The sequence below is a fragment of the Ptiloglossa arizonensis genome, chromosome 2 (assembly GCF_051014685.1).
Source record: "Ptiloglossa arizonensis isolate GNS036 chromosome 2, iyPtiAriz1_principal, whole genome shotgun sequence".
Taxonomy (NCBI): Eukaryota; Metazoa; Arthropoda; class Insecta; order Hymenoptera; family Colletidae; genus Ptiloglossa; species Ptiloglossa arizonensis.
Genome location: NC_135049.1, coordinates 17,336,458 through 17,346,773, shown reverse-complemented (window position 1 = coordinate 17,346,773; position 10,316 = coordinate 17,336,458). Strand labels below are relative to the sequence as shown.

At 40.3% G+C, this 10,316-nt stretch overlaps 1 protein-coding gene across 1 annotated transcript in view; it reads left to right on the top strand.

The window, feature by feature from the left end:
- Positions 1 to 1,296: 1,296 nt before the first annotated feature.
- The window catches only part of Sick (sickie), a 310,825-nt gene continuing 301,805 nt past the window's right edge, over positions 1,297 to 10,316 (top strand). Inside the window, exon 1 of the mRNA XM_076305092.1 lies at positions 1,297 to 1,413. Within this exon, the coding sequence (XP_076161207.1) occupies positions 1,327 to 1,413 (87 nt within the window). The 5' untranslated portion in view covers positions 1,297 to 1,326. The remainder of the gene's footprint in view (positions 1,414 to 10,316) is intronic.

Sequence of the window (10,316 nt, the reverse complement as noted above, 5' to 3'; positions counted from 1 at the left end):
TTGTACACTTCCTCCTACAGGAATATCTAGGGTGGATGTACAACAGTGAACGATACTCGGGAAGGTAACATCTTCAGGATTGGTCACTCGGAGATTTCTTGCTTCCGGAACTATTGTGCATTTCCTCCTACAGGAATATCTAGGGGTGGATAGACAACAGTGAACGATATTCTGGAAGGTAACGTCTTCGGAATTGGTCACTCGAAGACTTCCTATTTCCGGAACTATTGTGCACTTCCTCCTGCAGGAATATCTAAGGGCGGTTAAACAGTGAACGACATTCAAGAAGCTTCTCACGTATCAAAGATTCCCTACCTCTGAATCTACCGTCCACTATACTCGTGTCAGAAGTACCTGTGGTGTGCTCGCGCGGGTCAGCACCGGTGAAACCGACGATACTCGAAAACGGCCAATATTTTCGGAATTGGTCACTCAAAGACTTCCTATTTCCAAAACTATCGTGCACTTCCTCCTACAGAAATATCTAAGGGCGGATAAACAGTGAACGACATTCAAGAAGCTTCTCACGTATCAAAGATTCCCTACCTCTGAATCTACCGTCCACTATACTCGTGTCAGAAGTACCTGTGGTGTGCTCGCGCGGGTCAGCACCGGTGAAACCGAGGATACTCGAAAACGGCGAATATTTTCGGAATTCGTCGGTCACTCGGAACGAACGGTCCGAAAAATGTGGTCACGATGTCCGGTGGCTCGAGTCCGAAATTATCGGCACTATTCCCGAGAACAGGCAACGGTGCGAAGCCAAAGAGCAAGATCTGCAAGCTGACTTCGTCCAAGCCGTCGCTAACCACCGGGGGGACGGTGAACTCGAAGAAATCGCAGAAGTCGAACTCGGATTCTCCGTCGTCGAGCCCGGCCAGGTCGTATTCCTCGGTTTCCTCGACCTCTCCGCGACGTGTACCCCCGAGCGTCGAGTCATCGAACAAAAAATCACCGAGGAAGTATCAGTTGGAGGACAATCGGCAACAGGGGCTGCAGCAGGTGCATCAACACAGCCCGAAAGCGTCCCCGAAACGTTCACCGAGAAGATACGTGTCGGTGTTCGAGGAAGATTTCCAGAACGAGATGGGTCTTGGGCTGAGAGTGTCGACCACGAACGGTGGCGAGGAGCCGGAAATGTCCTTTCTGGAGTTCGAGTCCCTCTACACGCTGGAGAAGGAGTTGATGCAGTCGCGTCAAGATGTGGGTCACCTGGACGATAAGTGTCTGGGTGGGTGGGTCGGTAGACGAGGTCTTTACACGGAATTACCCGACCCGTTGTACCAGCAGGCAACCGCAGCCGCGGCTCCATCGTCACAGATCCCGATGGAGGGATTCAGCTTCGCACCCGGGTGGTCTCTGAACGTCGAGCACTTCTATCAGTGGCAGCATCGGGGGAAGACCACGCAGCAGGTATCGACACTTTGTCAATGTTACGGAATATTCGCGATCGGATGTTCGACGGCACGGGAAGAATTTGTGGGGATTCCACGGTGAGAATTTTGATACGGGAGGAGTTTTTCCATTTTTTTTCTTGGAGGATGAATCGAGGAGGTGCTTTCCTCTTTTTGCAGAAATGTGGTAACGTCGATTAGGTGTCGTACTCAGGGGAGTTGTTTAGCCCGGAGGATTATAGAGGACGTGTCTTTTAGGTTAATCTTGGTAACGTCAGGGCGTAGAATGGTACATGGGGAGTTTTTGTTCAGTTTGGACGATAATCTGGACTGGAAATTGTCTAGGTTGTTTGTAATGAAAACGATTTATTAGTTCCAAGCGAGGAACTCGGATGAAATTGTTTTACGACACCTCGATGAAGAATCAAGGAGTACACGATTTTCCACTTCGATGGAATAATGGTAACGTTAGGAGTGTTATTTAAGGGGCTGGAAGGTCCAGAAGGTATTGACTTTTTCTCAAATTTATACGATATTCGCAATTGGATGCTACTTCAAATTATCTTGGGAGGAAAACTATTGGGTTGTTCGAAAAGTCGTTTTTTTTTTGGTGAAAATGAAAGACGATTTCTTTAGAGCGTATAAACGTTTTATTAAATTATACATTCTCCATTTGGAAAACAAAATTACTTTCCGAACAATCTAATATTTACAAGGATACCTTTGCTAGAATTTAGATAACAGGGAAACTGAAGACATCTCGTTGATGAATCACCGAGTCCACAATTCTTAACTTGTACGTAGTTACGTTAACCTTGTAATTTTTTCTTAAGGTTGTAGTTGAAAGCTTTGTACGTACATGTAGGGAATACGTATCGACAAATATAGATTGTTAAAATTCGAAAATTGAGAAAGTTACGAGACTTCGAATCAAACTTTTCGCATGCTGTAACGCTGCACCCTGAAACTTCCAAATTTTTCCTAAGTTGAGGAAAGGAATTTGGAAACTTTGCACACGCATAAAGTATACGTGTCTTTGTGAATGACTTCCGTACTCAATGAACTTCCTCTTGCGTCTCAATTCACCGGATAGCTCGTAATGCATCCAACGAAGCCACCTTTTTGCACATCCTACGCGCGACAATACGTAATTCGAGAACGAACGATCAATGCAGCTCGAAGGAAATCTTATTCGATATTTATTTAACGAAATATTTTCTTTCCAAAAGGCTCGGTGCATCTAGGTGCCAAATTACAGTGCATCAGCAAAGAGTTAGGCGAGTACATTCGCTCTCGTTGCGAATGTGAATTGAGGTTCTCGAAACTTTTCGTTGAGTCGAAACGTAGAATTCATGCGATTACACGTGTGCTCGAATTCGAAATCAGCTGTACTCTAGATACTCTAGGTACTCTAGGTACTCTAGGTACTCTAGACACTCTACTAAGTTGTTGAATAAGTTTTGTCGTTTGATAAAACTTATTCAACACTACAGTACTAGGTTGCTCAATAAGTTTCGTCGATCAACCCCAACCTATTAGGTACTCTAGGTACTCTAGGTACTCTAGGTACTCTAAGTACTCTACTAAGTTGTTCGATAAGTTTTGTCGTTTGATAAAACTTATTCAACACTACAGTACTAGGTTGCTCAATAAGTTTCGTCGATCAACCCCAATCTATTAGGTACTCTAGATACTTTACGTACTCGTAGAGAACAAACGCTCAATGCAACTCGAAGAAAATCTTACTCGACATTTATCTAACGAAATATTTCCCTTTCGAAAGACTCGGTGCACCTAGGTGTCAAATTACAGTCCATCGACGAAGAATTAGGCGAGTACATTCTCTCTCGTTGCTCCTCCTGTACATTTCGATACGCGACGGTTCTCGAAACTCTTCGTAGAGTCGAAACGTAGAATTGATGCGGTTACGCGGATGCTCGAATTCGAAATCAGCTGTCAGGAACACACGTCGTCGTTTGTCTCTTCGCCAGGGCCTGTGTGCACGTATGTACGTACGTGCCGGAGGTCGGTAGGCGAGATCGCGTTTGCTGTTGGTCGCGTTTCGAATTAATTGAAAAACGGAAGCAATTTCGCTAAAGCTTGCCGTCAGTCGCGTACGAATGGTCGAACACATTTAACGCGTTCCTCTCTCTCTTTCTCTCTTTCTCTCTCCTTCTCTATTTCTCTTTCTCTCTCTATCTGTATGCGCGTGTGTCTCTTCCACGCACTCTCTTGCTCTCTCTCGGACTTAGTTACCTGTATTCGCGCGCGTCCTTCTTCGTGTTTCCTTCTCGATCCTGCTTCCACGCGTCATGTGCTTTTCTCTTTCTCTTCTTTTTTCTTCTTTTCTCTTCCTGGCTCTGTCTCATTGGTTCTACGTAGCTCTCTCTCTCTCTCTCTCTCTCTCTCTCTCTCTCTCTCTCTCTCTCTCCGGTGGCCTCTTTTACCCCCTACCTTTTCCACGTTTCAACCCTCGAGGCGGATTCGAGCGAGAGCCGATTTTCGCGTCCCTCATCGAGCTAATTTCGGAAACCGAGCTGCAAATTTGCGGCACGACGATATCGAGTTTTACTTCATTTCACTTGTTCCCGCGGGCAGTTTGCGCGATGGTACTTTGTACTCGTCATTTTGTACGTTGAAATTGAAAAAAAAAAAGGGGAAAAAAAATGAAGCGACGGAGCGCGCACCCGCGCGCGCTCAATTTCCACGCTTTACACGGATCGCGCTTTTCACGCTGCGTGTTTTCCATCGTTTCTCGAATATTAAACGGACAAACTGCTGATACAATTTGCCGAACAATCGTATCGAATTATAACAGTTTTGCCGTTAACGAATGCGTGAAACGTTTTTTTATCGCGCGTGACACGATTCGAAAAGGTCCACCGAGGTATATTTTTTTTTTTACGCACGTTTCATTTCGTCGAACTGTATTTTTTTCGTCGTCGGAGAACGAACGAGAGCAACTTTTATCGAGGTTGACACGATTTCGAAAGGTTAAAGGTAGATTATTTACAAGCGTTTGTTTTTCTACGTTAAAAATACGTAGAAACTTTTTCAGCAAGGGTGATACCATTTAGAAAAATTCACCGTGACGATAACGGTAGATTTTTTATACACACTTTTCAAACCGTATTTTGTGTAACATCGGACGACATATCAATTTTTTAAATTTATTTCTTAACGCGTAACGTCCAACCGCAACGTGTAATCGAACCTTCCAAATTTATACCAAATCACGTTTATTCGAAGAAATAGAAAAACCTTGAAAGAAAATTTCACAAAGAGAACAAAAATCACGTACCAAAACATTACCAGTGATAATTAATATTTTCGTCCAATTGACAACTAACGAAGAAAAAGAAACTTCTTTGTACCTCGAGGGACGAAGATTCTCAGAAAAAATAAAAGTACCTTTGTAAATCGAAGAACGCTTCAAGGATTCGTTTTTATTTTTTCAGGCTACACTGAACAATCGAACCTTCTGTAAAACAGTCTCCGAAAGTTCTTTTCTATCGCATAAAAATTCACCGTTGCGAAACATTAGACAATTCGATCGAGAAATCAATTTTCAATGTGTTCTCCTTTGTGTCGGTTCCATTCGCCCGAAATCGAACGATTTCTTTTCCTTTTTTTTCTTGGCAAAGCACTCTTAAGGATTCTTCGAAAGAGGGTAGATTCGCGAGGTTATCAAATATGCTGGCCCGGGGGTGTGAAGGTACTTTGATCAACCCCAAGGAGGTCGCGTATCTCCTCCCGATTCGGTCTCTCACGATGTTTACTTTAAGGGATGCCACCGGCTACCAGCATCTTCCAGTACGAAGGAAGGACTGCATTTCTCGTCCTTATACATATTACAAGGGACCGTTGGCCTCTTTGTCCCTCGAACGTTCGACGAACGAGGACGAGCTTGCTTTCATTACCGAGCAGTTTCGTACCGGGATCGTTCGCACGATCAAAGGAGAAATTGACTTTGTTTATTAGCCCTTCCAACCCTGCCGTGCTTTAAAGTAATTAGTCGAAGATGCGTGAAATGTATTGGCGAAATCGCGCGGCAATTTCAATGACAAAGGGATGCGGGATAAAAGCAAAAATTTCGCGACACCTGCTGTAGTGTATGTATACGTGTGCACGTGGAAATACTGAGCACTGATAGCAAAGAAATGCGAGGGATTTTTGAAAATATTTTTGAAAAATTCGGTTATCGTTTTCTAAGAGGAAAGTTTCTTGTGTTCGATGAAAAATTCAGTTATTGTTTTCTAAGAGAAAAGTTTCTTATGTTCGTTGAATTTTTGCAAATATAGGAAAAAATTCAGTTATAGTTTTCTAAGAGAAAAGTTTCTTATGTTCGATGAAAAATTCAGTTATTGTTTTCTAAGAGAAAAGTTTTTCTTATGTTCGTTGAATTTTTGCAAATATAGGAAAAATTCAGTTATCGTTTTCTAAGAGAAAAGTTTCTTATGTTCGATGAATTTTTGAAAATATATGAAAAATTCAGTTATCGTTTTCTAAGAGAAAAATTTATGTTCGATGAATTTTTGCAAATGTATGAAGAATTCAGTTATCGTTTTCTAAGAGAAAAATTTATGTTCGATGAACTTTTGCAAATGTATGAAGAATTCAATTATTGTTTTCTAAGAGAAAAATTTCTTATGGTTAAGAAATTACGATTTCTGAAACATACAGTAGTTAAACAAATACTTGGGTTTCGATATTCTGAATAAATTGCAATTTGTAAAGGTTGTTAGATACACGCGGTAACAAATAGATGAGCGAACAATTAGTAAATTGTCATAGGGTATTATAGAAATTTTAACGAAAATATTGTTTGAAATACACGGAAATCTGAACGACGGAAGTATTTTGTTCAAGCCTGGATAATGGAATTTTTTAATTTTAAAGTGAGAAATTTTGCTCGCATCGTGATCAAACGTTGGAGATTTTTTTTTCATTCGCTTAAAGGGAAATAATTATTTTCCACGATGATACCGAATTAATTCTAATTCGTGTCGTAAGCACTCTGTATCGTCAAACACCGATTTAATTACGTTATTGACAGTGGGTTCCAAACACGATGAATTTTGAATGTAAACGCAAATATTTGTCGATCAAGTTCGGTGATTTTGTATTAAACATGAAATACGTCGTACAAACGATGTATTACGTTTATTCGAAAGCTTCTCCAAACAACGCGTGGCAAAGCTCAGGAACGTAACTAAAAATATGTTGCGTTTGAAATTAGATTTTCAAACTGTACTAAATTTTAAATAAACAAATACACGATTGATTACAAATTTAACGCGCAGATAATATCACAGTTCATTAATTTACAGAAAAATCCGATAGATAATTTCCATTTTTTAAACAAAGTCTCTAATTTTTTCATTTCCACTAAACGATCAACGATACAAAAATTCACTCGTTCGTACTTCCCTTTACTGACCAATTTGAATTCGATTAATATTCGAGAAAATATTAATTCCATAAAAAATTCTCTATTTGTTTCTTCACGTATCGATAATCTGTCCTTGTTTTACGTAATGCGAAACATTATTGCAATTAGTATATCTCTTCGAATTGTCAGTTTGAGTTTCGACGAGAAAATTTTTTATCCGTAGATATTAATCCTTTGAACTCGAGAGGAGACCCTCGATCACCACTCGATTTAGTGTACTTCCTTCAATTCGGGGAAATTGTGTGACTTGAAATTCAAATTGGAAATTAAGTATTACATTCTTCTAAGATGTAAACATATGTATGTCAAGTATCGAAATAAAAAGATTCCATTCCGTATTAATTTTGCGATTTAAAAGATTTCATCGAGACGCCAGTTTCAGGTAGCAAAAACGCTTCGAGTGCAAAGGGTTAATAATTGGCAGTTTCGATTTTCGAAGCTTGAACGAGGCACCAGTGTGCACAGGTGTTCGTCGTACACTCTGAACGCTCGAAAACGCGTCACCGATGGGGGTAGAATAAAAAAAAAACGAATGGAGAAAAAGCGTGTGCATACGATGTTGGCGGTGCGCCAGATCGTCGAAACGTAAGTCATCGGGTAGAAGAGGGAACGAAGAATTTGTAGGGCATAGAACTGTCTGTATACGTGCCTCTTCCGGCCGATTACGTCCGACAATATGCCGACTTCTGCATCAATTTAATCGCCGCAGCTGTTTACGACGACGTGGTGTGATATACGTTTGGAAAGTGCACGCTGCGCATTCGTGCATCGAGTGGTCGGATAAAAGTAGGAAGAGAAAACAGTTCCGTAAATTAAGATGTTTTCCCTTGCGTACATAATCCAACGATAGCAACGAACGAAATTGATAGTCGTTACTTGTTTTGTCAATTATTCAGCTTCCACTCGCGGAACGTAATCGAATTGTGGAAACCATTCGATTCGTAATACAAAGGTGTGAGTAATTTGAAGAAAATTCACGTAGGGAGAATTTTTATCTGCCCTAAGAGAGTACCGTGTAGGATATCTCGTTTGTTCGTAATTTTACAGTAGAAACGTAAATGACGAAAGTTGTCGGGAATTAAATTTGGAAACTTTTTCGTTATGTACAAATTTTCGATAGGATCGATCGTAACCGTGATATCGACGCTTTTTTACCTTCGGCGGGAGGTTTTCAAATATCGAACGTACCAATTCGGTTAGTAATTTGTATAAAAAATGTTTCTTCGTTGAACGATGCGTTGCTTCGCGCGTTGTTATCGACTCACCCTGCACGCGGTTAGAAAATTGCCACAAGCGCAAGGAGCCATGAGTCACCGGGAAACAACGATTGAATTAAAGATCTATTTTGTTGGTAAGATAGTCGGACAGGCAGAGATACGCGGCTCGCCTTGGGGTAGTCTCGCCCCCGTCGAGTTCTGCAAAGTTACATATAGGTACGCGCTTACGCGACCTAAATCATTTATCGTCCAATTGCCAATTTGCAGCCCCAGGAAAATTGCTCCATCGTCAGGGTATCCACCCTCTTCCTGCTTCCTGCGTTCCTTCCACGTTTCTTTCCCTTTCGGAGATTTTCCCGTTCTTTCCTTTTCATTTTTCGAAACTTTTTTTTACCGAACTGTAAACAGTTTCATCGTGCAAGTAAGTGTTAACCTTTAAGGGAAAATCGATTATCTGCCAACTAGTCAACTTTACCGCGTAATGTGACCAACCTATCGAGTAAAGAAAACGTTTTTAACGAAGAAATATGTTTAACAAAGATAACGAAGAAATACACGAAGAATAAATACACTCTCTCTTTCCAATTTATACTTTTCGTCAATCTTTTGCGTTCTATTCTTATCGCCAGCATCATTGCATTATCTTTACACATTCCAGAGACGTAAACATTTATTATCGAGACTTTTGCAATCGTATTCGCAAAAAACCGACTCTCTAGTTAAATAACTAAAACTTAAATTCTAGATCAGAATTTAAAGACGACTTCGTTTTCCTTAGTTAGTTTTCTTAATTTATTACTTATAAAAAAATTGATAGTCCATGTTTCATTTTTGGAATTTTTATCGTACTAAAGAGGATTGTTTACGAAGAAACAATAATAAGAAACGATACTCTTTTTTTTTTTACATAAATATGCTCGTTGGAGTTACCCGTTCGATTTTATCGTCCCTTCTCAAGTTTCAAATCCACGAAGATTTTTACGCGGAATAAGCGTCGTTGCGATTTAACGGATAATCCCGTTTACGAAGGTCGAATTTCAAAAATTGGACGTCGATTCTGCGACTAAAGCCCATTTCGTTGGGAAATTCGATCCCGTTGGCTGTTTTTTTTTTCTTTTTTTTTCATTTGACGAAAGCCGACCCTTTGTTCTTCGTCGCCCGTAACGACAAAGTAGAAGGAGAAAGGAATGAGAACAGAGCGATGAAAAATCGGGATACGGAACTAGATAGCTCAAAGGGATATTCGATATTGATGCGAAATCCATCGTTCGGAAACCCGTGTATACACTGAGACATATTTATTTCATCGGGACATCCTTTGATATCGTCCCGATTATTTACACAGCTAACGTGTCACAGATTGTATATTCAGATGTAATATTTGTATATTTAAGCTGATAACGTTACACCATACGAGAAGGCAGTTGTATTTTCCTCCGTTCTAACAAGGGCTACTCGAGATACAAGTACGTAAAAATAATAAGAGTAGCTTTTGTTTAGAGACGAGACATTTGTCTGTATTCTAGAAAGAACTTTGAAAGTACACAGGGTCTGTAACGAATCGTATACAGAAAAAAGGAAAATTTAATTATTCAAACGAGTCAAATGTTTTTACAGTCCCAGATTGTGCAATTGCTTACTCGAACAGGAAGTGCTCGAGTCTGTAGACGTAGAGTTTGCAGTCTTCTTCTATAGAAGAAGAATTTTAAAGAAAGAACTTTAAAAGTATACAGGGTCTGTAACGAATCGTATACAGTGGCAGAAGAAAGGAAAATTTAATTATTCAAACGAGTCAAATGTTTTACAGTCCCAGACTGTGCAATTGCTTATTCAAACAGGAAGTGCTCGAGTCTGCAGACGTAGAATTTGCAGTCTCCTTCTATAGAAGAAGAATTTTAAAGAAAGAACTTTAAAAGTATACAGGGTCTGTAACGAATCGTATACAGTGGCAGAAGAAAGGAAAATTTAATTATTCAAACGAGTCAAACGTTTTTACAGTCCCAGACTGTGCAATTGCTTACTCGAACAGGAAGTGCTCGAGTCTGCGGACATAGAGTTTGCAGTCTTCTTCTATACATCGCTAAAGCATTTTAACACCGACAATAAGTGCGTAGTAAATAAGTTTAAGTAGCCCCGGAAATAAAAGTTGAAGAGATTTACATAAATGTGGGGAACGACCAGGACAGGCAATAAGTCCTGCAAGACCTAACCATTTGTTAGAAAATCGTTCGTTCGAGTGCTATCTTGGCTACT